This window comes from Prunus mume, linkage group LG2 (assembly GCF_029339155.1).
Source record: "Prunus mume cultivar Tortuosa linkage group LG2, ASM2933915v1, whole genome shotgun sequence".
NCBI classification, from domain to species: domain Eukaryota; kingdom Viridiplantae; phylum Streptophyta; class Magnoliopsida; order Rosales; family Rosaceae; genus Prunus; species Prunus mume.
Genome location: NC_142699.1, coordinates 23,424,974 through 23,451,764, shown reverse-complemented (window position 1 = coordinate 23,451,764; position 26,791 = coordinate 23,424,974). Strand labels below are relative to the sequence as shown.

At 37.2% G+C, this 26,791-nt stretch overlaps 2 protein-coding genes, 1 non-coding gene and 1 pseudogene across 22 annotated transcripts; 2 read left to right on the top strand and 2 right to left on the bottom strand.

Annotated features, from left to right (window-relative positions):
- Positions 1-131: 131 nt before the first annotated feature.
- On the bottom strand, positions 132-6,896 carry LOC103321978 (Protein kinase superfamily protein). Of its 20 annotated transcripts, none has more exons than XR_016123943.1 (10): positions 4,631-6,881; positions 4,054-4,189; positions 3,869-3,957; positions 3,765-3,787; positions 3,568-3,679; positions 3,383-3,489; positions 3,134-3,285; positions 2,678-2,757; positions 1,728-1,813; positions 132-635 (listed from the first exon to the last, which is right to left on the bottom strand). XR_016123943.1 is itself a non-coding variant. In XM_089045569.1 (6 exons), exons 1-6 carry the CDS (start codon positions 6,340-6,342, stop codon positions 3,186-3,188), a joined length of 2,256 nt encoding a protein of 751 aa, XP_088901695.1. In that variant the 5' UTR covers positions 6,343-6,896; the 3' UTR covers positions 2,788-3,185. The 20 variants fall into 20 exon arrangements, 1 of the variants encoding a protein (XP_088901695.1); XR_016123944.1 differs by having other exon boundaries at positions 132-493; XR_016123933.1 differs by lacking the exon at positions 3,765-3,787 and adding an exon at positions 2,068-2,138 and having other exon boundaries at positions 132-1,600; positions 4,631-6,877.
- Positions 6,897-8,175: 1,279 nt separating this feature from the next.
- LOC148919860 (uncharacterized) lies at positions 8,176-10,074 on the top strand (annotated as a pseudogene).
- An 8,734-nt stretch (positions 10,075-18,808) lies between these two features.
- On the top strand, positions 18,809-26,110 carry LOC148919858 (uncharacterized). The gene is given in 10 exon segments (XM_089044464.1): positions 18,809-18,962; positions 19,437-19,669; positions 19,778-20,724; positions 20,902-21,246; positions 21,248-21,381; positions 21,829-22,089; positions 22,659-22,710; positions 23,089-24,088; positions 24,312-24,338; positions 26,027-26,110. Coding segments are annotated over 10 exon segments (3,237 nt in total).
- LOC148919859 (small nucleolar RNA R71) lies at positions 19,278-19,386 on the bottom strand. Its single transcript, XR_016124823.1, has one exon. It is a non-coding gene; the product is annotated as a small nucleolar RNA R71 (small nucleolar RNA).
- Positions 26,111-26,791: the final 681 nt, after the last annotated feature.

The window sequence follows — 26,791 nt, the reverse complement described above, 5'->3', positions numbered from 1 at the left end:
AGATTGCATCATTAAGCATTTCGAACTATATCCCAAAACAGAAACAAGGTCTTTTAGCATCCCAGGTTCCGACAGTTCACTCATCTATGAGAAAAACTTTACTGTCCTAATCTATTGCTACTTTCCAACAATGTCAAAAGGAAAATATCTCAGTGCTACTTTCCCAAATCAGCCAGTGTTATCATGGATGTACAAGAACATGAGTTATGGCACGGGCTAACAAGGTTTCATTGCCGCTTGACACAGAATACAGCATAGAAATCAACCATAAAATATCTGGAATGGACCGAGACAAATTACATGATCAATACATTAATGCAACGTGCAAAAGAAACCTGACATTTTAAAGTACATGGAACAGAATTTTGTCGCACGTAGGCAGATCGTTTGATGTTTGGGGGAATTCATCAGCCATCAGCAACCTCCTTTAACTCACATTTGTACTATGACCTTAACGTCAAAAGTGTGCTGGTTGAATATCATCAGTCACCACCTGCACAAAGCATATGGCAAAGTATTTTCTATATCCCACCTAGGCTTACTGAATCTTCTCGGATTCTATTTGGTTAAGTAAATGGGAAGCTGACACTATACTATATTCCATCTCCAAGCAACCCATCCCACTCCAGCCATGCCTATTATAGAATTATGCCACACATAAGCAACAATAACCAGATATCAAAATATGAGGATCTTCCTGTCCACTATAGGAGAAAAAAATTCCATAAACCCAGCCCCAGACACATGATATTTATACAAGATTACAAACTTTACATTGTATCTCTACAAGGTCCTTATAAACTAATAATCCACATTAAGGTACAAATTAGTAATTTCGCATTCATCTTCACACCACCAAATGAGCAACACCATTTTCGGAATTTGCAAGAATCAAGATTGATACATATTTATAATTAGAAAAAACATACGGACAAAGAACACTTGAAGAAACTCAATGTTTTCAACGAGATGTGTATCTAAATCAAACTACACGTTCCAACAGATACATGCAGGAGCCTTTAAAAAGTACCCAGCCCTCCATGCCCCTTCAGTAATACAGAAGCAATATCCATTCATGCAAGCAGCTGTTCTTTGCTAATTCCATGATCAAATGACAATCAGATATCCAAACTTTTACAGAACTGAATCATTTTAAATTGTTCGGTATATTTGACTCCCACGATGTACAAATCAAGCTATTCTGGTTCTAGACAATTTTACACTCTGCAAATTTCTAATCTCAAGTGACAGAGAAGTAATGTTCCTTGTATGGACGAATTTGGACCAGAAACAGACCATCTATCCAAAACCTCAGTTATGTCCTCTAAAAAGTACGGGAAACCAAAAAAATATACAAAAGCAATTTCTAGATGGAAAAGCATGTTGTATATCACCAGTATCACTTCACATTTCAAAATGCATGCATTCAGTTTTTAACTAGAATTGATTTTTATTCAATTACATGAACAAACAGGCAGCATCTTAAATGGGCCACAACATGCACCTGCCATTTTGTCAACTTTAGAATGTAAACTGTTCAGGAACTGAGACCAGAGTTTTTTTTTTTTCCTCCCTTTAATGCATTTCTTAAAACATTCTTCTGGAACAAAAGAAGAAGAAAAAAAAAAGCAAACACTAAATGCCATCAAGAATCATTCCCATAAAAAACCAAGAAGATCCCAAGAAGATAAGACCAAAATCTAAACAAACCAAGGTTTGCATAGTACCTCTAGTGAGCCTGTAGGAACAACTAATTGAAGTGTTATAAATTCCTGGAAGTGCAGGAAACCTCCTCAACCTGCTTGCTTTGATACTGCAGTGACATACGCAGATATATGTCATAAACAATTCTAGAACTAGTGAAATGTTGATTCTTCATGCACACCAGAAGCAAAAGAAGACAACAAATGGACAAAGTCAATCATTTTTCATGCCCACACGTATTGATGGAGGGAAAATACCGATAACCACTAAGACACAGCTGACGAGGCCACTGAAAATAAAGGATGGACCGCTATACCAACACAGCATAGCCATATAATAAAGATCAATTCACTATGAACTTACTAAAATTTTGCAAACAGAAGAATCACCCCCTCCTTAAGTAAGCATCAAGTTCATATCTGATATCTGAATTCCTACCATGGCACAGATGAAAAAGAAAATGGCAAAGGTTACAGCTTGTGCCCTTCAAATTAACCTTAGTAAGCACTTCAGTTCCAGGTATAACGAGCTTACTTTAACACAACGTTTGAACACTAAATCAAGAACGCATTATCAGGTTCACTGACTCAAACCAGTGATTAAAGAAAGCAGCAAATTTGGTTTTCTTTTGTCCCCCTTTTCCTTTTGAGGACTTTTAATTTCCAAGCAGTGCTACTGAAGAGACATATTTGCCCTCTCAAAAAACAAAAGTTTTAAACGGATATATGGTATATTTCATGGATGCTACTAAGATAACATATTCATCGCAGCTCTACAAAGATTCACCTAATCCTTCACATTTATGCAAGGAGTTAGTTATGACACAACAAAGATTTGCATTATTGACATAATTGAGGTTAGACCGCATTATATTAGTGTATGCTCCAACATCTAAATTGAAATTAAATACACCCTTATGGGTTAAAATCTTCATCCCTCATAACATCCCACAGATATCAAATTAACAGATTACCTTTAAAAAATAATATGGTAATTGTCAAATTCTTCATCAACGAAAAGCAAAGAACGCCCCCTCCACTCCACACCAACCGTCTCTTGCAAACACAATGTGAATATTAAATATATTCTAATATAATTGACAGTGCTAATATTGAAAACCAAAGGAGAACTGTTTACAATGTGCCAAGGAAAATATGTTACATACACAAGTTTCAGCTGAAACTGATTCTCTTTTTAAAAGAAAAGGCAATTATGCCACACCTCGCAATGAAAGCAGGGTCATAGATGCAATTCTATACGATGATCAAAGATGAAGAACAAAGTTAACCTGCAACAAATCTGGTTGACAGGAGCCATAAAAAAAATACAAATCTCTGCCCAAATCACAAAGAATTGCCTGCTAAAAAAGAGCACATATGATCGTCTGACATAGAATGTTTGCAACTTCCGTTCAATGCATGTCTCTCACCTCAGCCATGTCCAACTGCGTATCAAGGCCACTGATCACTGATTCATATCTACTAGCCAAACACACCACCAGTTCCTATTTCCCCTTGCTGCAATTCCTTTCTACGTTGCTCTTCCAAGGGATCAGGACTCTTCAATATTCTCCGTGTGCGCCTGTTTACAACATGGATAAATTTGTTAAATGCAGGAAAATGGAACCAGAAGCAATACTACAGGTGGGAATTGTTTGCAACATTAGAGGTCAAGATACCTGTCTTGAGCATGATGAGCAGGAAATGTGGGCATGAACTCCTTCGATTTGGGAAGAGGAACTTCACGAAACCACTCGTGATTCAGAGCATCTGCAGCTGTAATTCTCTGTATAAAATACAGTACATGTATAAGTAAACTATACCAATAATAGCAAAATAAGGCAAGTCTAGATAGCAAACTCACCTCCTCAGGGTCATAAGTTAAAAGCTTGTTCAACAAATTGAATCCAGCATCAGAAAGAACTGGAGATCCAGTAAATGATGTAGCTGGGAACTTCTTGCGCAAAAGGTTATACCTGAAGAAAACAGGTCAGTAGTTAATACATAAACGAAAATTCTTAGCATCTGAAAGCATCACCAATGGAGGCCAGATAGCCAGACCAGAATCACCCAAAGCTGGAAGCCTGGGAAAACAGGCAAGAATAAGAACACCATGATGTCATAATCGAAGTTGGGAATTAGTTCACAAATATATTCATACTTACGGGTGCTTAACAAAGTTGACCTTGACTCCAGGAAGCTTGGAATATCCAGGCCAGATAGTCTCATTTGGTGTGCCAAGGATTCTAAAAATCTGCAGTGATTATAGAGTTAGTGAATATAAATAAATAAATCCACAAGTATGTGAATGAGCAAGAGTGTAAACAAGCATCAACAAAAATTAACTTACCTTGTCAAGTTGATCAAATTCCGTTTTCCCATTGAAAAGTGGCTCCTTCGATAATAGTTCAGCCATTATACAACCAAGTGACCACATATCGATTGCCGTTGAATATTCTTTTGCTCCCAACAGGAGTTCAGGTGCCCTGCATTGAATGAGGATAGTGACTAAATCTTCTGCCGATATAGAAAAAGCATGAATCTACATACAACACACAGAAGCACATGCACACCAGGCAAAGGGAGGTAGGGATAAAGAGAGGTCAACAGTTGTTATCACATTAAAACCAACATGACCAACATAATTGAGTTGGAAACAGAGATAACATCAAACTCAAAATTCAAAGAGAGATACCAGGAGTAACAAGCTAATTTACAAAAAAGTATGCATCCAACTACTTGAAATTAAAACGAATTTAATTTAATAAAAATGGAAAACCAGCAAAGCCACAAATCAATATACAGTCAAAGTGGAAGTAATAGGTTAAACGGGTAAACATAAAACATTTTAAGGATGATATGAACACTAAAATCATATGATCAGCTATAAATAGCAATGCAGACCAGAAGGGGATATTGCAACTCACCTGTACCAAAGAGTAACCACCAAATGAGTATACGGTTTCAAAGGACTCCCATACTGACGAGACAATCCAAAGTCACATATTTTCAACTCACCACGATTATTCAAAAGCAGGTTCGATGTCTTCAAATCCCGATGAAGCACCCAATTATCATGAAGATATTTGACACCTTCCAATAACTGGAGCATAAGGCATTTAACTTCACTCTGACTGAATGGCTCCTTCTTTGTCTCCATTAGTGCTTTAAGATCATGTTCCATGTACTCCATCACCATAAAAATACTATCAAGGTTACTCCCCACCACCACTTCCTTCACATCGACAATTGATGGGTGATGAAAAGAAAGAAGAATGTTTATTTCCCTAAGAGAAGTCAAGGGAAAACCTTCTCTTTCCTTCTCCATCTTTACCTTCTTCAAGGCCACAATTTCTCCAGTTTTCTTATCCATGGCTCTATATACAACACCATAAGTGCCTTCATCTATCTTGTTTAGTCTCTCAAACTCGTCAACACTTCTACAGCCCTGAAGCATGTTTACGCTTCTTTGTGGAGGAGCTGCAGGTTCTGAGGTCTCACGAGAGTTATTGTTATCCTCAGAATCTGTATCTGACTGACTAACACTGGAGTCATTATTACCATATTCCTTGTCAGTATCCATGTAGTCATCCCTCTCTGAGTCATTATCAGGGTAATCATTCCTACTGGAAGACCTAGTATGGGCATCCTGTTCTTCAGATTCGGATGACCTCGCTCTGACTCGTTCAGACCCATCTCTCTTAAGCTCCCCAGACTCAGGTGTCAACGAATTGTTGCGTACTCCATCTTCTACTGACCCTGCAAGCGGAATTTTCTTCCTCCTTTTAGGCATTTGCTCGTTCCCTAAAATTTCTCCTTCATCACCAGGAGAATTATTTCCCGCTGCCCATCTTGAAGATGATATATTCCGGGTCGGGACATATTCTTCATCTTCTAGCTGCTCTGCTTCATGATCATCACCCCATTGCTGCCTTTGTGAAGATAGCCCTACTGGAGACTCCAATACACCATTGCTAACAGACCCATGTTCCACAGGAGGCTTAACTGGAGAAGAAGACTGTATATTATCGACCTCAACAATTTTAACTGAAGATATTTGTACACTGCTATCTGAAATAACATTAGGAGACTGATGAAATACCCTAGACGGCGGCGGTGGAGGAGGAAGAGCTGTCAGCGCAGTGGTAATCCTAGTTTTTGACGAATTACTCATTCCTTTGTTGTCATCTCTATCCCAGACAATGGGCGAATACTTCCTTTTCCTCTCTTTCGGAGACTCAGTTCCATTCTCTACGACCTTTGAAACCACATTTTCTCTGACCTGCGATGCAGATTCAATAGCATCATCAGACCCACTCTCACTCGACAATTCACCAGGTTCCCTGTCCAAGGCCCTAACAGAAAACCCACTTTGCTTAGGCCCACGACTACCAGCCCCACCACCGCTGCTGCTCGAAGAGGAGCGATACCCACCATTCCTCTCCTTTATATCCTTCTGCCTAACCCTAATTCTATCTCTCAAATCCCTACCTTGACCCCTTTCACCATCACGATTTCCGTTCCTCATCCGTTCGTAGTCCTCCTTAGCTGTAGCGAAATCCCTCCTTGGCAAGTCAAAATTGGACTCCCGGTCCCTGAACTCATTATCGCGATAACCCCCATGTCTTCCAGTGGCCATATATTTATATATCCGAGCTCTAGAGAACCACAGAATAAGGAGTCCTTATCCCAATTCAAGTCAGCTATAAAACCCTAACCCTAAACCCCCACAAAATCAGCCCGACTAATTCCCCAATATTTCAATTGCAAAGTTACAAACTTCGACGAAAATCAATACGTAACCCTAAGTCCAAACAGACTCAGATCTAAAAACAAAACGAGATTAAAACAAGAAAGCAGTAAAGACTAACATGCACTTCTTCGATTCACGAGCTATGCAGCTTCGGAGATTATTCGATTAAAATTGGGAAATGAAACCCCAGAAATTGAAACAAGAAATTGAAAAATATAGGTATAGCTGTGGGAATTAGGGTTTGAAATAGATTGGTTGATACTGCTAAAAGGTACGTGAGAGAGAGAGAGAGAGAGAGAGAGAGAGGCGGCGAGCGCCGATTGTAAGCGAAAGAAAGCCCTCGAACGAAGACGGAGACGGAAAGAGTGCGTGTGTTTGAGATCGGATTGGGCTTTTGGGTTCGCGAAATTTTGGTTTCGCTACTTTTATTTTGTTTTTTTTAATTAGTTTAAATTATTTTAATGAAATTGCTAAATATCGGTTCACTGACTCCATGTCATGTTTTCGTTTTCTTTTTTGGTAAGCATTTTAGACGCTCTTTGGCAATTTTTTTTATTTTTCAATATTTTTCTATTGAAAATATCATGGACAGAGTATCTACAATAGACTCCCTAAGTACCCATTTGGCATTTCTTATTTAGAGCCATAAGTGATTTTTTGAAATTTTTTGAAGTCCAAGCCCGTTTGGTAAAAGGGTTGAAAATCACTTTTGTTAAAGAGTTGCTATGAGCAATCACAAGGTGTGATACTGTTGGCAAACTATCACATCTAACTGGCGAGCTTCTGGTGCATCAATGACAAGAGTTCAAACCCGTTGGAAGTACTTTGTGGCAAGCCAAACCAGAGGGGATTAATCTCACCTTTCGGTGTAAGGACACCTTGTGGTATTTACCAAAAAAAAAAACATAATAAATTACTATGAGCCAAAGCCATTAGAAGAAGTAGGTGTGGACCTGCTTTCAATTTCTGAATCAAATTGAGGAGGCACTGGATATTTAATGAAAGTTTCATACTCCAAAAATACCATAATCTAATTTCTCGCTCTCTCATTCTTCTCACTCCGGCCTCACTCTTCAATCGTGCTCTTCATCTTCACACCCTCTCTTCCCATAGCTTTTCTCTTCCATTCGTTCTTCTTCTTCTTCTTCTTCTTCTTTTGATCAATCGAAGCAAAGGCACAAGACTCAGGTAAGAGACACATTAGATATATTTATTCCTAATTTTATTATTCCCTTTCGCTTTAATTTATAGGATTTTAATTGCTGCTTTGGGATGAATTTTGTGCTTATATTTGTGATGAAGTTTTATTTATATTGTTAAGCCAAAATTGAAATTAATCTTTGTGTTTTGTTGTTGCTTTTACTACCATGTTTTCGTGTTTGGGGTTAAGGATTTTTAGATTTTAGGGCTTCGGTGATTTGATTAGGGAGTTCGAGGAAAGGTGCACACTAGAAGTTTGACGAAAGGTTTGAACGACCTTTTGAAGCTACTATTGCGAACAACAGGAGTTGGTCAATTAATGAGAGTAGTTCTAGTGGAAACTCGTAGGAAATCTTTTTGCCACTCACCCAGCCCCCACCCCCAACCATATATATATATATATATATATGACATGTTCTGTAAGTACTGATGTTGTCATACTTCATCAATATAAAATACGAAAAAGAATGTCATAGATTTTTTTTCCTCTTATATGTGCAGGTGTTTATTTTGTTCTCTATGACTGTATCATTACTCTTTGAGATCCTTGTTGTAGCATATCTTAAAGGTGCATATTGTTTCTTCAGTTCTATTTTACTCTTCTTAGTTGTAAATATATATTTCATTATTGTCTTGCCTTTTGGTTTTTTCTTTTCTCTGTCTCTATGTACCTTATTCGTAGTTACCTTGTTTTTTTGCATGCACTAGCCTATTTTGTATTGGACATTACCTTGATTTTCTGGAAAATCTCAAGCCTCTTAGAATATAATCATTAGCGAAGATATGATTCTAGCTAGTTCTATTACGAGACCTCTTGCATGTATTTGACTAGTTCACCTTTTTCCTACCCATCACTTTTTCTGATGTTTGTTAAGTTTTGCGGAATCTGAACTATAATCCTCTCTAATGGAAACCCTTCCTATGATTTGGCATTGGAGAAATGTCTTTTGGAGTTGCATTGTGACCAGTTTGTTGCTTTGCCAAACCTTACCCTTATGAAGTTGTTGAATGCCAATTAGGAAAAAATGAATCTTCTATATTTTACAGCATTATATGATGAATAGATAGTTGTCTTCCTTTCTAATGCAATAGTTACTGCTACTCTAAATATCATGGCATTTTGATGTGAGTTGTGGCAGCATTAGTGCTCCTACTAGTGCTCTCTCTCTCTCTCTCTCTCTCTCTCTCTCTCTCATATTATAATATTAATTTGATATATTGTAAGTTGTGCCTACAAGCATAAATATCGATGGTAATCTTCTTCTAATTGGTAGCCCTCAAAAGGAAAAGGTGAGTTCTTGTCTACGAATGAAATTACACTTAAGGTTGGGATTTTTTTAGTTGGGCTTAAAAGTTGGTCATTCCAGTGTTTATAAAAAAATAAAAAATTAAAAAAAAAGATGTTCATACTAGAATTTTCAAAATGCGATTAGTGTTTTGTGAAATACTTGGTTGATAGGAGTGTTACAAGGAAATGAAAATCATTGCCATAATATGTTTAGGATGGACAAAGATGTATTTATAAGATTGTGTATGAATTGCAAAATAATCATGGATTAAAAGGGTTCAAGAAGAATGAGTGTTGCTGAGATGTTAAGGATGTTCTTGAACATCTTAGGACATGGTTGTGCAAATAGGCAACCACAGTTTGTCTTTCAACATTCTAGTGAGACTGTGAGCAGATATTTTAGTATCTTACTTGATGTTGTATGTCGTTTGCCTATGGATGTAATTAAACCATTGGAAAATGCATTTAACAACACTCCAAAGGAAATCCTACAGGATTCTAGATATATGCCTCATTTCAAAATTACTATTGCATCTACTACTCTTAAATAATTGCCTATGTTTTTATTGTGTTATAATTAATATTATGTTTGTCTTTTTATCACTTGTAGGATTATATTGGTGCTATAGATTGTGTTTATATGCAAGTCATAGTATCTCCTTCTAATCAAAGACCATTTATTGATAGACAGGGGATACCTACCAAAAATATGATGGCTACATGTAATTTATATTTGCATGTGTCGGATGGGAAGATACGACTCATGACACAAGGATATTTCTATCAACTTTACGTGATCAAAGTTTGAATTTTCCTAATGGTACTATTTATATCTAAAGAAAAAAATTCATATAATTTATATTGAAGTTTTTTACATTGTTTCGACCAAAAAAAAAGTTTTTTACATTGTAAATAATCAATTAAATTTCTTTTTTATATGAAAATATTATCTAGTATATGTGGGATACCCACAAATGAGAGGTTACTTAGGACCATATAAAGGTGAAAGATAACATCTTCCTGATTTTCGTAGGGGTATTCAACTAATAGGTCATAAAGAGGTATTCAATCGTGCACACTCTTCCCTTTGTGTTATTGAATGCACTTTTGGAGTATGGAAAAAAAGATAGAGTATTTTAGAGACATGTCTAGTTATCCTTTTGCAAAACAAGTAAAAATAGTTATTGCAACCATGACACTTCATAATTATATAAGAAGACATGTCAAACGTGATTGTCATTTTGATGAAAGTGAAGATGACCTAAATTGTAACTACCCGATCCTTAATTAATTCTTAATTATTATTTTATTCAAGGAAAGGACTAGAATACCCTTGGAATATTTTATTAGGTTAAAAGTTGACTTTTTGACCAAAAAGGAATTTGGGAATTTCGATTACGCTGTTGCGTAGAGCGCGACAAAATGAGTCCGTAGACGCGTAGTGGGCCCAAATCCAAGTTGTAACGAGAAAGATACGATCAAATTACGTTGAGGGGCAAAATCATAATTTGCCATGTCCGTTTTAAAACCTCTCTCTCTCTCTCTCTCTCTCAAAAGTGCGAAAGAACCCTCCCTCCCTATTTTTCAGTTCAGTGGTGGCTTTCAAGAGCCACCGCCGCCACCACAGCCACGGTTGGCCACGGATTGGACCCAAATGGACCGAGCAGCCTCCCCTTCCCTTCCGTCAAGCTCGCCGTCGAAACCATCAAAATCCACCGGAAAGAACCGAGAATAGGCCGGTTTCGCTCGAGATTTCCAGCCATTTGTTCTTCGTCATCCGGCCACCATTTCCGGTGATCCAGGTATGGAAACTCATCTATTTCTCGAGTCATAGCTGCTAGTTGGGTAGGATTTCAGGAATTTCTAGCGTAGATAACTCGATCTTGGATCCAAAGTTTGGCCAAATTTCGGGTCGAGATTTCGGCCACTTCCAGCCAGTTTTTGGGATAGGTCCAGGAACAAAAGTGGTTCCAAATAGGTTGTTACACCTAGGGTAGGAGTCTTGAGCCGTGATTTGGAGATTTTTGAGAGAAGATTATCGCTTTAGGAACTATACGCTGCCGGCGTGTTGGCAGATATGGTGGGAACCACACTCATCCTAGAATAATCCCTTAGTTTTCACGAGCGTGTGGGTACTCGCGGATTCCAATTCAGATAACGACGGATCTTGCCTAGGGTGTGATTTCCGGGTTAGCTATGTTTAAGCCGCCAGATCGTAGTCATTTTCAGATATGTTGATATAGTTAATTCCAGGATCGTTTAGGATTTGACGGATTGTGAAGCGGAGTCCCGGTTACTCCAGAAATGCCAACCCTAGGGCTAGGTTTATAGTAATTATCTAATTGTGCGATCAAGGGTAATCCGACCGTCCGATTGAGACCAAACTCCCGTGACATGTGTCCTAGGCATATTGGAACCTTTAGGGGACTCCTGAGTCATGCGATGCAAGGTTGCTGCCCGAATAGAAGCGATATCTCCGAGGCCTGCGAGAGAGTATTGATATTAGTGAAGTGGCGAATCATAATTAGATGAAAGAACTACGTGTGGCTTGATCCTCAAGAAGGGCAATGTAGGCGGCTGATGTTACAAGGTGCACCACGAGGTTAGGTAGTAAAGGTAGTCCACTTATGACAGACCCGAACTCAAATTTCACTTTGGAATCCGAGCCGAACCACATTGCGTGATCGACACTGCGGTGTCAAGCACAATTGGTTTGGTTGCCCTTTCTTTTGATTAAAAAAACTTAATTTCCTTTAAATCTCGACTTCTATCGAAAATTCGACAGAGTCTCCCTGTAAGTCGAACGTTCCCAAAATTTACACATGTCAACAAGCATTTAAATATATACACCAACTGCCAGAATACAAAAATAAGTATGTTCCAACAGTAAATACGTTCTAGGGCAATATCAAAGCAATTATACAGATTTATTTACAAAGGAGGTAACCACTTGTGAACCAAGGAACCCTACATCAAAATGGGGAAGCGCGGGAAGCGGGAAATGCCCTGTGGTGGCTCTCGGATACACGTCTACAGCCTGAGGGCGCAAAACAATAAAAAGGTGAGTGGACCCAAAAACAAAGTTTAGAAAATACATAAGAACATACTAACCCCACTGTAAAAACGCTTATGCAAAACTAAATCATTCTCTTCATTATATAGTATTGAAATCAATGCACACAAATACATTTATAAATATATGTCAATCATACTCATGGTCGTCTTTTTAAACTCTTAAAAGCACTGAAATCAGTTTAAAACTAACACCTAGTTGTACCCTTTTAATTCCGTCAATTCTTGATATCCGTCAATTCCCCTCGCATCACCATTGGTGACACGTCCTCGCAGGTCTCGATGACACAAAGTCAATCCGAGTCGCAGCCTCGCAGGATTCGGGGACCTTGGTCAACCGATCCGCGTCCTCGCTCCACACGAGTCCGGGTACCATAGAACTCGTGGGGCAATCAAGCATGCCTTGACTAAACCGAAGGCAATCGATAAAATCTGAACGCAACCTGGATGTCCGTGGACATCATCATATCCGCAGGCAACATCTGTATATCTGGGTACCTAAGGTGGCTTAGAAAATAACAATAATAATAATAAGCAAAGTTTTGAAAGATCGATAAATAACTGAATTTCATTAATGAACTCTGCAGCCATTTATCGATGTTTAAACTAAAATTCTCTTTCCCTATATCTCTAAAGGATGTGTCACTCGGCAGCATGCAAATCAAATTATTTAAAGGACATGTTTCACTTATAAAACAATATTCTTTGAATAAAACTTATTCAAGATCAAATACTGAAACTAAATTGCATAAATTCATTTATGAAAATAAAAAGTCTACTCACAGTTGGTTCGAGCTCGCTGGACCTTGGAAGGTCCCTCCTGCGGGTCAACTGGTGCCCGAGTGCCTAATTCAAATACCATATTAAAATATATTAATAAAACTGCTCGGTATAAATATTTAAATAAAATCCTGACCCCCGGCTTGTAGAAGTGCGTGCATCAATTTAAAGTTATTCATATGCCCACATTACGTTCCTTTAATCCTAGGACATTCGTCCCGTGAATCTGGTTTCGATCGGACGGTTAGATTCGTCACGATCACACGATCGACGATTCTAAACCCTTAACCCTAGGGTTCGCGATTTTGGAGTATCCAGGACTCCGATTCACGATCCGTCGAATCCTATACAATCCTGGCAAGGTATAGCTTAACATATCTAAAAGTGATCACGATCCAACGGTTCGAAACTATTGAACCCGGATAACGCATACTATGTAAAAGTCCGCTTAACACTCAAACGACATCCGAATTGAGATTCGCAAATTTCTATACGCTCGTAAGAATACGAGGATCATTCTGAATCTAAGAGTGGTCCCCGCTAGACTGCCCATGCGCGCGACATGCCGGCGGTTTGGGTAGCTTGAGAAATTTCCGGCGAGAAAAACTCCAAACCGCCTGCCCAAATTCCTAACTTAGGTAAAACACCCAATTTGGAACCACTTTTGTTCTTGGACCCACCCCAAAAAGTGGCCGGAAGTGGCCGGAATCCTACCCTCAAAACCGGCTGAAACTTAAGTTGAGAATCGAACGATCTACGCTTGAAATTTCTAAAATCCTACCCAACTAGTAGCTAAGTCACGAAAAATAGGTTGGAATCCATACCTTGATCGTCCGATTTGGTAGCTGGACGACGGAGATCAAAGGTTGTGAAAATCGATTGAAACCGCAAGTTTTTCTCTAGTTTCCGACGAGCTCGAGGTTGGTGATGACCGAGGTGGTCGGGATGTGATGGGGAAGGATGACGGTTTGAACGGATCCGGTCTCGTGGCCGGTGGTTCACGGTGGCGGTGGTTATGGAGGAGAGAAGGTGGCGGGTTGAAACAGGGGAGGCTGTGTCGCGAGGAAGAAGAGTGAGGCAGGAGAGAGAAAGTCGGTTGTTAAAAAAATCTTGGTCTCCAAAATTACCATTTTGCCCTTTGAAGTATTTTGACCGTATTTTCTTCGTTATAACTCCAAATCAAGTCCACTACGTGTCTACGGACTCGTTTCGTCGCGCTCTACGCAACGGTATAAACAAAATTTCCAAATTTATCTCCGGTCAAAAGGTCAACTTTTCCTTTACTAAAATAGTCTAAGGGCAAAAGTGTCCTTTTTCCCTTAATAAATTAATAGTTAAATATTAATTAGGTTTGGGTTGTTACAATCTCCCCTCCTTAAAAAAATTTTGTCCTCGAAATTTACGTACCTGTCACTCGAAGAGGTAAGGGTACTGTTCGCGTTTGATCCTCGGGTTCCCATGTAGCTTCTTCCACAGTATGACTTCTCCACAAGACCTTCACAAGAGGGATCTCTCTCGATCGTAATACTTGTGTCTTCCAATCCAAAATATGAACTGGTTGCTCCACATAAGTCAAATCTTCTTGCAATTCTATTGGTTGTTCCTCCAAAACATGAGAAGGATCAGAAATATACTTCCGGAGCATTGAGACATAAACACATCGTGCAACCGGGAAAAATCGAGGCAAAGCAAGCACAGTAAGCTACTGGGCCGACACGCTCCACGATCTTATAAGGCCCTATATAGCGATGACTTAGCTTTCCCCGCCTTCCAAATCTCATTATGCCCTTCCAATGTGATAACTTCAGAAATACCCAATCACCAACCTCAAACTGAAGGTCTTTCCTTCTATTGTCCGCATAACTCTTTTGTCGGTCTTGGGCTGCCTTGAGTCTTTCTCTAATTATTTTCACCTGTTCCTTTGTCCGTTCAACATCATCGGACACCTCCAATCTGTTCTCACCCACTTCATCCCAATATAATGGAGTTCTACACTGTTTCCCATACAAGGCATCATATGAGGACATCTTAATACTCGCCTGGTAACTGTTATTATAGGCAAATTCCATAAGTGGCAACTTCTCATCCCAATCACCCTGCAGTGCGCAAGCTCTCAGTATGTCTTCTAAAGTCTGAATTATCCTCTCAGATTGACCATCATGTCTGGAGGTGAAATGCAATACTAAACCGCAATTAAGTTCCAACAGCCTCATTTAACCTCTCCCAAAAACGGGAAGTAAACCGTGGATCTCTATCTGAAATAATAGATACTGGCACCCCATGAAGTCTCACTATCTCATCTATGAAGATCTTGGCCAACTTATTTAGGGTGTAGTTTGCTCTCACTGGTAGAAAATAAGCGGATTTAGTGAGTCGATCCACTATTACCCAAACTCTATCATGCTTATTCTGTGTTCGGGGAAGCTTGAACACGAAATCCATAGTAATATGCTCCCACTTCCATTCAGGAATCGGAAGTGGTTGCAATAACCCTGATGGTTTCGTCTTTCACTTTCACTTGTTGGCAAATTAAGCACTTACTGACATATTCTGCTATCTCTTTCTTCATGAAAGGCCACCAGTAATGCTCTCTCAAAGTGTGATACATCTTAGTGCTTCCCGGATGCATTGCAAAAGTTGAACTATGAGCCTCCTCAAGAATTTCCCTTTTTAAGGCTTGATCATTATGGACATATAACCTAGTTCCCACCATTAAGGCTCCGTCATTTCTTACTGAACAATCATTTCTGTCACCATTCTCCACTTCTAATCGTAATGTGCAAATCAAAGGATCCTGGGATTGGGCAGCAACTATTTGCTCCACTAGTACTGATCTCACATGGAGAGTAGCTAACAATGCTCCCTGATCATCCACACTTAGCTCAACTCTGAGCTTCCTCATCTCCACCATCGTTGGCATATAACTCCCTTTGAAATAAGCTATAGATCCTGAGGATTTTCTACTTAGTGCATCAGCTACAACATTAGCTCTTTCCGGATGATGCTCCATAGTACAATCATAATCTTTAATCAACTCTAGCCATCTTCTTTGCCTCAAATTTAGCTCATTCTGAGTGAATAAGTACTTTAAACTTTTGTGATCCGTAAAAATCCGGCATGTTTCTCCATAAAGATAGTGTCGCCAAATCTTCAAGGCAAAAACTATTGCAGCTAACTCCAAATCATGAACATGGTAATTCAACTCATGCTTCTTAAGTTGCCTAGAAGCATAAGCGATCACCCTACCATGCTGCATTAGTATACAACCAAGTCCCTGTTGGGATGCATCACTATAGATAACGAAGTTCCCACTATCATCTGGGAGTGCTAAAGCCGGAGCGGTGGTCAACCTGGTCTTGAGTTCATTGAAACTCTCCTCGCATTCATCTGACCATTCAAACTTTACTCATTTCCTTGTCAAACGAGTAAGAGGCACCGCTATAGTAGAAAACCCTTCCACGAAGCGACGATAGTACCCTGCTAACCCAAGGAAACTTCAGTACCTCGTAACATTGGTTGGTCGTGGCGTTCCTCTGCCTCAATCTTCGGGATCCACACAAATACCTTCTGCAGAGATTACATGCCCCAAAAACTAACTCTATCTAGCCAAAATTGGCATTTACTGAATTTGGCATACAACTGCCTCCTCCTCAAAGTCTTCAGCACAATTTCTAAATGTTTCATGTGTGCCTTCGACTCTTGGAATACACTGAATGTCGTCTATGAACACAATCACAAAGTGGTCCAAGTAACGTCGGAACACCCTGTTCATGAGATCCATAAATACAGCTGGCGCATTCGTCAACCCAAATGGCATCACCAAGAAGTCATTGTGCCATATCTCGTTCGAAAAGCTGTCTTAGGCACATCCTCTTTTCTAATCCGTAATCGATGATACCCGGATCTCAGATCAATCTTAGAGAATATCCTGGCACCCTTTAACTGGTCGAACAAATCATCAATGCGAGGCAAATGATATTTATTTAGCACTGTGACCTTGTTCAACTGTCTGTAGTCAATACATAACCTCATGGTTCCATCCTTCTTCTTAACAAATAACACTGGAGCGCCCCAAGGTGAAAAACTAGGTCGGATAAAACCTTTATCTACCAGCTCCTGCAACTGAATCTTTAATTCCCTCAATTCTGCTGGTGCCATTCTATATAGTGATTGAGAGATAGGATTCGTTCCTAGAACGAGCTCAATGGTGAACTCAATCTCCCGGTGAGGAGGTAGCCTAGGAAGATCCTCAGGAAATACATCCGAAACTCTTGTACCACTGGAACATCTTCCAATCTCAGCCCCTTATCTCTGGTATCAATCACATGTGCTAAATATCCTGAGCACCCTTTTCTAAGAAACCGTTTTGTAGTCACAGCTGAGATGAGGCAAGATGGAAGCACTCTGTGCTCACCATAAAATGTCACTTCAGGTCGTCGGGACTACGAAAACAACCTCTTTTGGAAGCAATCTCTGAGGCATGATGTCTGGCTAACCAATCCATCCCTAGAATGACTGATGAGAGTCTCAAATTACATCTTTTTACTATTATTTTGGAGACTTTATGATATAATTTTGGCTTAATGAATATAATTTCACTTGTTGTTACATTTTATTCTCACCAACTGGATTTATGAATTTTCTATATTAATTTGGTGAACTTATTAGGTGAATTTATCTTCCGTAGGAAGTTGGAAAGCCAAAAGATGAAGACATACATTTGTCCAAGTTCAAGCTAGGTGTGAAGAGAATTGCTGGCATATTTAATTGAAGAATTGATTGTGGGATTATTGTGATTATAAAGAGAAGTAAAGAGGGAGAAGAGAAGACAAAACCGTTGAAGCTAAAGAGCCTATTTTATGTCAGCCATTTAACGCCCACTTACCTCACCGTTATTTCTTTTCCACTAACTCTTCACCATCAACACATGTTTAATCCAATTAATCACTCAATTAGACCCTTCATCACCTACCATGAATGTATTAACTTCCCACTCACCTCATTGACTACTATAAATCACCCATCAACTTATTTGGCAAGGACACCCCTACGACAGATTTCTTTATCCATTTAGTTTATGTTTTCTTTTGTAATGAGTTGCTAGAACTCTAGCTAAGGCTAAAGGGAATGTTCTTTGAGTAAGTTTGTGAATTGTTTTTAATCCAATATACGTTATGAATTGCTAAATTCTTTTATTTTTGTTGTTCAATATTTTCATATCCTTTTATTTTGATTGATGTTAAGTGCTATTATCTTTTCATGAGTTCAATTATATTTTTCTCATTGTTAAGAACTGACTTGGCATGCTTTTAAATTAAAAGAGTAGATATTAAGCAACTCCATTTTCTGAACAATCATTAATAAAAGATTACATTGAAAAATTAAATTGGTTTTAATTTCTTTATCTTCCGGTTAAAGTTCTCAATGATGATTTTAGTCGAGTTATAATTTGGATTAAAGAGCATGAAACATATTTTGTTTAAAGAATTGAACCTTGATGCCTCAGCATTTCCATTATTGATATTACATTTTTAAACTCAATTTTCCACAACAATCAAATCAAATTACTTTTCCATTTTGCTTGTCACTTTTATTGTGGTACGTTTAATTATTTCTTTGTGTGCAGATATTTGCCTACCTGCTCCTTGAGGATACGATACTTGGACTTCCAAGATTATTACTACGTGTGACTACTTGCACTTGGGTAGACGCAACAAGTTTTTGGCGCCGTTGCCGGGGAGATGAAGCGAAAAGTAGCACAAGGAAATTCATTGTTAAGGTTTGCGGTTTTAGTTTCCAAAGCTAATTCGGTAAGGCTTATCAAACTCAATTTTTCATTTCTGTTTTTATTTTTGTTTGTTTTTGTCTTAGTTTTTTTAATATTAAAAAATTTAAAAAAATTAGTTTAGATTTTATTTATTTATTTGTTACTTCTTTATTTTGTTTATGAGATATCGTGATCGGTTTGGTAGATTTGCAAAGAAACCTCAATTTGACCAAATTTCATCACAAATGGCTGAGAATAATAATAATAATAATGCATTGGAAGGCCCCCAAAATGATGAAGATAATCATAGTGTTCATAATGATGAGAATCATAGTGTTCATAATGATGAGAATCCACTTGTTAGGACATTACATGATTATTTGCATCTTGCTCGTACAAGTGTGCCATCTTGCATCATTTTTCCGTTGAATGGTCAAACTTTTGATTTTAAACCGGGCATGATACAACTTTTACCAACTTTTCATGGAATGGAATCTGAAAATCCATATTCACATGTGCGTGAGTTTGAGGAAGTTTGTGGAACTTTTCCAACACAAGGGTGTAGGCTTGATACAGTTTTGCTAAAACTTTTTCCATTTTCACTGAAAGATAAAGCGAAAACTTGGCTTTATTCTCTAAGGCCAAGAACAATTGGAACATGGCTTGAAATGCAAACTGAATTTTTCAAGAAATTTTTCCCAATTCAAAAGACAAATTCTTTGAAAAGACAGATGACCACATTTTCTCAAAAAGATACTGAGTCTTTACCTCAAGCTTGGGAAAGATTTAAAGATTTGTTAATGTTATGTCCTCACCATGGTTTTGAAAGATGGAGGGTGGTAAGTCATTTTTATGATGGTTTAACACCTAAAGATCGACAATTTATTGAGATGATGTGCAATGGAAATTTTATGTATAAAGATCCTGAAGATGCTTTTGATTTTCTTGATGAAATTGCAGAGAAATCTCAGATTTGGAGCACTCCCAACACATTTGAGCCTAATTCCCAAAAGGCAAAGTCTTCCATTAATCCTTCTAGCGGCGGTATTTATCACCTTAAGGAGGAAGATAGTCTCAAAGCTCAATTGGCAACAATGGCTAGGGAAGTTGAAACTCTAAAATCAAAATTGCCTCAAAAAGTTAATTCAATTGCAAGTCAAGAAATTTTTGAGATTTGTGAAGTTTGCGGGGTCATGGGACATGTAACAAAAGAGTGTCCAACACTTCCAGCTTTCAGAGAAATGTTGCATGATCAAGCAAACTTTGTGAATCAATTTAAAAAACCATCCACTTTTTCTGAAACTTATAATCCAGGATGGAGAAACCACCCAAATTTCAGTTGGAGAAATAATACTAATAATAATGTGCCTCAACAAAAATCTAATTCTTTTTATTATTCTCCACAGGTGGAAGGGCAATCATCGTCATCAAATTTGGAAGATGTTATGAAGCAATTCATACAAAGCCAAACTGCCACAAATCAAAAGAATGCACAAGACATTGGTGAGATTAAGAGCACTCTTTCCAAACTCACTTCTTCACTGTCAATTCAGGAAAAGGGTAAATTTCCTTCTCAAGTCCAACCTAATCCACATGCACAGTTAGAGGTAAATACCCCTTCTTCTTCTTCTTCTTCTTTGAATGAAAATAAGCATGAATATGTGAAGGCTGTCACTACTCTTCGTAGTGGAAAAATAATTGGGAAAGATGATTTAGTAACAGTTGAAAATAAAAAGAATTCAGAAAAATCCAAAAATAATGAAAAAGAAAATAATGATTCTGAAATTGTTAAGTGCCCTTTTCCTGCTCCATTCCCACAAGCACTTAAGGTTGGAAAGAAAAATCAAAATCCTGAAATTTTGGAGGTTTTTAAACAAGTGAAAATCAATATACCTCTTTTGGATGCTATAAAACAAATTCCTTCATATTCAAAATTTTTAAAGGATTTATGCACTATCAAAAGAAAGCACAATGTTGATAAGACCGCATTTTTAACTGAAAATGTAAGTGCAATTCTTCAAACTAATACTCCACCCAAGTACAAAGATCCAGGTTGTCCCACAATTTCTTGTATTATTGGAAATTTTATCATTGAACAAGCTTTATTGGATTTGGGTGCTAGTGTTAATTTGTTGCCTTACTCGGTTTATAAGCAATTGGGTCTTGGTGAATTAAAACCCACCTCAATAACATTGCAATTGGCTGACCGTTCAGTCAAAATCCCAAGAGGTATGGTGGAAGATGTGCTGGTTCAGGTAGACAAATTTTATTTTCCAGTTGATTTTATAGTTTTGGATACTGAACCAGTTGTGTATTCTAATTCTCAAATTCCTGTTATTCTTGGAAGACCATTTCTTGCTACATCTAATGCTCATATAAATTGCAGGAATGGACTTATGCAACTATCATTTGGGAACATGACATTGGAGCTCAACATATTCAACATATGCAAGCAGCCAGCAAACAATGAAGATGACAAAGAAGTTTACATGATCGAGACGATTGTTCAAAATTGCTTTAATTCTTCTTTTCCTTCTGATCCATTGCAAATTTGTTTAGTAAATGGGGATTGTAATTTTGCACAAGATTTTGAAGTACAATATCTTTGTTCTTTGTTGGATTCTGCGCAGGTACAAGAACATAATGGTTGGATACCAAAATATGAGGAGCTGCCAACTGTGAGTGACAAAATCATCAAGAGAAGAAGCCCCAAAGTGTGAATTGAAGCCTCTTCCTGCTGGACTTAAATATGCTTTTCTGGGAGAAGATGAGACCTATCCTGTGGTAATATCTTCTAAACTAGAGCTTTTGCATGAAGGTATGTTACTTAAAGTTTTGAAAGATCATAGGACTGCTATTGGATGGACTTTATCTGATATTAAAGGTATTAGTCCTTTGGTTTGCACACACAAAATTTTTCTTGAAGAAGATGCTAAACCAGTTAGGCAGGCTCAACGTAGACTTAACCCAACAATGAAAGAAGTTGTGCAAAAAGAAGTACTTAAACTTTGGGATGCAGGTATCATATATCCAATTTCTGATAGCAAATGGGTAAGTCCTACACAGGTTGTTCCAAAAAAATCAGGAGTCACAGTAGTTGAAAATGATAATGGAGAAATGGTACCAACTAGGGTCACTACTGGATGGAGAATGTGTATTGATTATCGTAAATTGAACTCAGTCACAAGAAAGGATCATTTTCCTTTACCATTTCTTGACCAAATTTTGGAAAGAGTTGCAGGGCATATGTATTATTGTTTTTTAGATGGTTATTCAGGATATTATCAAATTGAGATTTCATTAGAAGATCAAGAAAAAACAACTTTTACTTGCCCATTTGGAACTTTCGCTTTTAGAAAAATGCCTTTTGGTCTTTGCAATGCACCAGCTACATTCCAACGTTGCATGATAAGCATATTTAGTGACATGGTAGAAAAATATTTAGAAGTTTTCATGGATGATATTACTGTGTTTGGTGATTCATTTTCTGATTGTTTATCTAACTTGGAGAATGTTCTTATCAGGTGTAAGGAGAAAAATTTGGTGCTTAACTGGGAGAAATGCCAATTCATGGTCACATCTGGCATAGTACTTGGACACATTGTTTCTCACAAAGGAATTGAAGTAGATAAGTCAAAAATTGATTTAATTGCTAATCTGCCTATTCCTAAAACTGTTAAAGATATTAGATCTTTTTTAGGACATGCAGGTTTTTATCAAGATTCATACAAAATTTTAGTGCAATTGCAAGGCCATTGAATAATCTCTTGGAGAAAGATGCTAAATTTGATTGGAATTATGCATGTCAAGAAGCATTTGAGAAATTGATTAAAATGCTAACATCAACTCCTGTAATGCAGCCCCCAGATTGGTCCATGCCGTTTGAAATAATGTGTGATGCTAGTGATGGTGCTATTGGTGCAGTGCTAGGCCAAAGAAAAGACAAGAAGCCTGTTGTCATCTGCTACGCAAGCAGAACTTTGAATAGTGCACAGAAAAATTACACTACAACTGAAAAAGAATTGCTTGCTGTAGTTTTTGCCTTGGAAATGTTTAGGTCATATATTTTGGGCTCACAAATTGTTGTTTTTACAGATCATTCGGCCTTGAAGTATTTATTGACAAAGAAGGAAGCCAAATCACGATTGATTAGATGGATTTTGCTTCTCCAAGAATTTGATCTTACAATCAAGGACAAGAAAGGAGTGGAGAATGTTGTTGCAGACCATCTTTCTAGGATATCTTTTGAGGAGCCTTATGAATATTTGCCTATAAAAGATTCATTTCCTGATGAACAATTGTTTAGTGTTTCTACATTACCATGGTTTGCTAACATTGTGAATTTTCTTGCTACAGGTCTTATTCCACCTCATTGGACCTCACAAGATAAAAAGAAATTTATGGTTGAGGTGAGAAAATTCTTTTGGGATGACCCGTATCTCTTCAAATATTGTCCCGACCAGGTAATCCGTAGATGTGTTCCTGATGATGAAATATTTAGTGTCATATCTTTTTGTCATTCTGAGGCTTGTGGAGGTCACTTTTCTTCCAAAAAGACTTCGGCCAAAATTCTTCAATGTGGTTTTTATTGGCCTAGACTTTTTAAAGATGTGTATGAATTTTGCAAAACTTGTCCAAGTTGTCAAAAGTTGGGAAAAATTACTCGACGTAATATGATGCCTCTTAACCCAATTTTAATTATTGAAATTTTTGACTGTTGGGGCATTGATTTTATGGGTCCTTTTCCTCCATCTTTTGGTTACTTATATATCCTTGTTGCTGTGGATTATGTTTCAAAATGGATTGAGGCCATACCATGTCGGAAGAATGATCATAAAACTGTTTTGAAATTTTTGAAAGAAAATGTATTGTCCAGGTTTGGTATTCCTAGAGCGATCATCAGTGATGGAGGATCGCATTTTTGCAACCGACCATTTGAAGCTTTGATGAAAAAATATGGGATAACCCATAAGATTTCCACTCCATACCATCCACAGACAAATGGCCAAGCAGAACTTGCAAACAGGGAAATCAAGCAAATTTTGGAAAAGACGGTGAATCCAACCCGGAAGGATTGGTCATTGAGACTAACTGATGCCTTGTGGGCATACCGTACTGCATACAAATCACCTCTTGGTATGTCTCCATATAGGCTAGTTTATGGTAAACCTTGTCATTTACCTGTTGAATTAGAACATAAAGCATATTGGGCTATCAAATTGTTTAACTTTAGTCTTGGAGATGCAGGTACCTTGAGAAAACTCCAATTGAATGAACTTGAGGAAATCAGGAATGATGCATATGAGAACTCACGAATTTACAAAGAACGTACTAAAGTTTTTCATGATAAAAATATTTTGAGGAAAAATTTTGAGCCTTCTCAACTTGTTCTTTTGTATAATTCTAGACTTCATTTGTTTCCTGGAAAATTAAGAACTAAATGGACAGGGCCTTTCATTGTTAAAAAAGTTTTCCCATATGGGACTGTTGAAGTTGAGGATCCCAAGAATGGAAATATTTTTAAGGTTAATGGCCAACGACTTAAACCTTACTTAGGAGATGTGTTCCAGAAGATGAGACAGTTTCTTTGAACGAACCTGTTTACCAGGATTGATTGGACTTCCCTTAGTCCATCTGTTGTATATAATTAGTTTAGAAATTTTTGTTCACTTGCTATAAAAATAAATAAAAAAAAAAAAATCGACATTTCTGTTTTTTTTGTTTTGTTTTTACACTAACACGTTGCAGGCTTTCACTTTGGATGTCAATTCTCAGGTAATGCTACCCTCTTCTTTTTATTATGCTTATATGTTTAAACATTGAGGACAATGTCAATCTTTGGTTGGGGGTGGAGAAGATGTGTTTATTGTATTATTTTCTTGTTGCAACATGTTAGTTTTCCTTTCATTTTTGTTTTTGTTTTTGTTTTTTGGTTTGGTTTTGTTTTTGTATTTTGTTTTTGTTTATTTTCGTCATTTATTTAAATTGTAAAAAAAGAAAATATTAAAAAAACTGAAAAGTGTGAAGAAAAAAAAAATGTTTATGAGGTTAGTGCACTATGTTGTTTGTTTTTCACAGTTTGTCTATGACAAGATTACATTGCACTTAGATTTATTTGATATTCATGAATGATTTTAAGATTGAGAACATATGAATTATATGATAATTATCCCACTTCTGTGTCTTTTTCATTTATTTCTAGTTAGTGGATGATTCATGAGTTATACTTTGACAATTTACACAAGCACACTAACACCTTTTGTGGGGTATAAAGTTAAAAACCAATTGTGCTTAATCTTTTGTCTTTGGTAAACTTGGACGACCTTGCTTTTGACTCATCTTGGTTTTTATTTAAATTAAAAAAAAAAAAAAAAGGGTTCATGAAATAATAGTGTTCTACTCAAGCTTCTACTTAGTAACCGGGCCTCTTGCTTAATCAGCAGTGAGTGTTTGCGTCAAACGGTGAAGTTCTGGGTGTGAATAATTTTGTGTGGCTAGTTTAGTTTCGTAGCCTTTTTAACTCGAGTTAGTAAGCTCTTAGGGGTGTCTCTACACCTAGTGCCTTAAAGCCTTTTTGGTTTGAGAGTCGCTAGCCTAACACTCGCTATATGGGTTAATTAGAAAGCTTAATGGAGCTAAGCATTGCACAGCCCACATAAAGAAAAAATAGTATATTAAAAATAAATAAAAATAAAAATAAAAACCTTGGTTTGTTTCTCGCAAGGGAGTTCAACAACTCTTGAGATCAAAAGGGTGGTGTGATTGGAATTTAGCTAATGCCACTCAATTGTGTTGGTTCACTTTACACCAAAGGAAACATGTGAAAATTTTGCTAGCTAATTATAAATGATTTGGGACTTCGAGGTGGGATTAACTTGAAATGTTAAATAAGTGTTCTCTCTTTTAACGTTGTTCATGAATTGAAAATTTGGACTTTGTGCTTTGTCCTTTTTGTTGGTGACAGATGTTGAAATTATTTTCCAAATTTTATTTTATTTCATGTTTCTGAATAATTGTGCTAGCCTCATACTTGATGTTTGTGGGTATCATCCCTTGGAAACCCTCACGAGACTACAACTCGTCCTTTAGGGGTAACCTAAGGGTTTAAAGGCTTGTTGCATACGCTAAATGCAATCGTATCCCGCGAAAGTGGTTTAGCTGTTTTATTTGTTTTTTTGTTTTTTTGTTTTTTGTTTTTTATTATTATTTTTTGTTGTTGTCATTTTTACTTAAATTTGAGTTTCTTTTAGTCACTTGAATAGCTAGGGACTAGCAATAAGCTGGTTGGGGGTTGTGATGAGAGTCTCAAATTACATCTTTTTACTATTATTTTGGAGACTTTATGATATAATTTTGGCTTAATGAATATAATTTCACTTGTTGTTACATTTTATTCTCACCAACTGGATTTATGAATTTTCTATATTAATTTGGTGAACTTATTATGTGAATTTATCTTGTAGGAAGTTGGAAAGCCAAAAGATGAAGACATACATTTGTCCAAATTCAAGCTAGGTGTGAAGAGAATTGCTGGCAGATTTAATTGAAGAATTGATTGTGGGATTATTGTGATTATAAAGAGAAGTAAAGAGGGAGAAGAGAAGACAAAACCGTTGAAGCTAAAGAGCCTATTTTATGTCAGCCATTTAACGCCCACTTACCTCACCGTTATTTCTTTTCCACTAACTCTTCACCATCAACACATGTTTAATCCAATTAATCACTCAATTAGACCCTTCATCACCTACCATGAATGTATTAACTTCCCACTCACCTCATTGACTACTATAAATCACCCATCAACTTATTTGGCAAGGACACCCCTACGACAGATTTCTTTATCCATTTAGTTTATGTTTTCTTTTGTAATGAGTTGCTAGAACTCTAGCTAAGGCTAAAGGGAATGTTCTTTGAGTAAGTTTGTGAATTGTTCTTTAATCCAATATACGGTATGAATTGCTAAATTCTTTTATTTTTGTTGTTCAATATTTTCATATCCTTTTATTTTGATTGATGTTAAGTGCTATTATCTTTTCATGAGTTCAATTATATTTTTCTCATTGTTAAGAACTGACTTGGCATGCTTTTAAATTAAAAGAGTAGATATTAAGCAACTCCATTTTCTGAACAATCATTAATAAAAGATTACATTGAAAAATTAAATTGGTTTTAATTTCTTTATCTTCCGGTTAAAGTTCTCAATGATGATTTTAGTCGAGTTATAATTT

What these genes read in the sequence shown, in the direction of transcription:
- LOC103321978 (XM_089045569.1), bottom strand. Translation starts at nt 6,342, where the DNA reads ATGGCCACTGGAAGACATGGGGGTTATCGCGATAATGAGTTCAGGGAC. An exon ending in GTGGTTACTCTTTGGTACAG is followed by an intron (nt 4,190 to 4,630) that starts GTGAGTTGCAAT and finishes CATTCAATGCAG; the next exon opens with GGCACCTGAACTCCTGTTGG. An exon ending in GTCAACTTTGTTAAGCACCC is followed by an intron (nt 3,680 to 3,868) that starts GTAAGTATGAAT and finishes TGTTTTCTTCAG; the next exon opens with GTATAACCTTTTGCGCAAGA.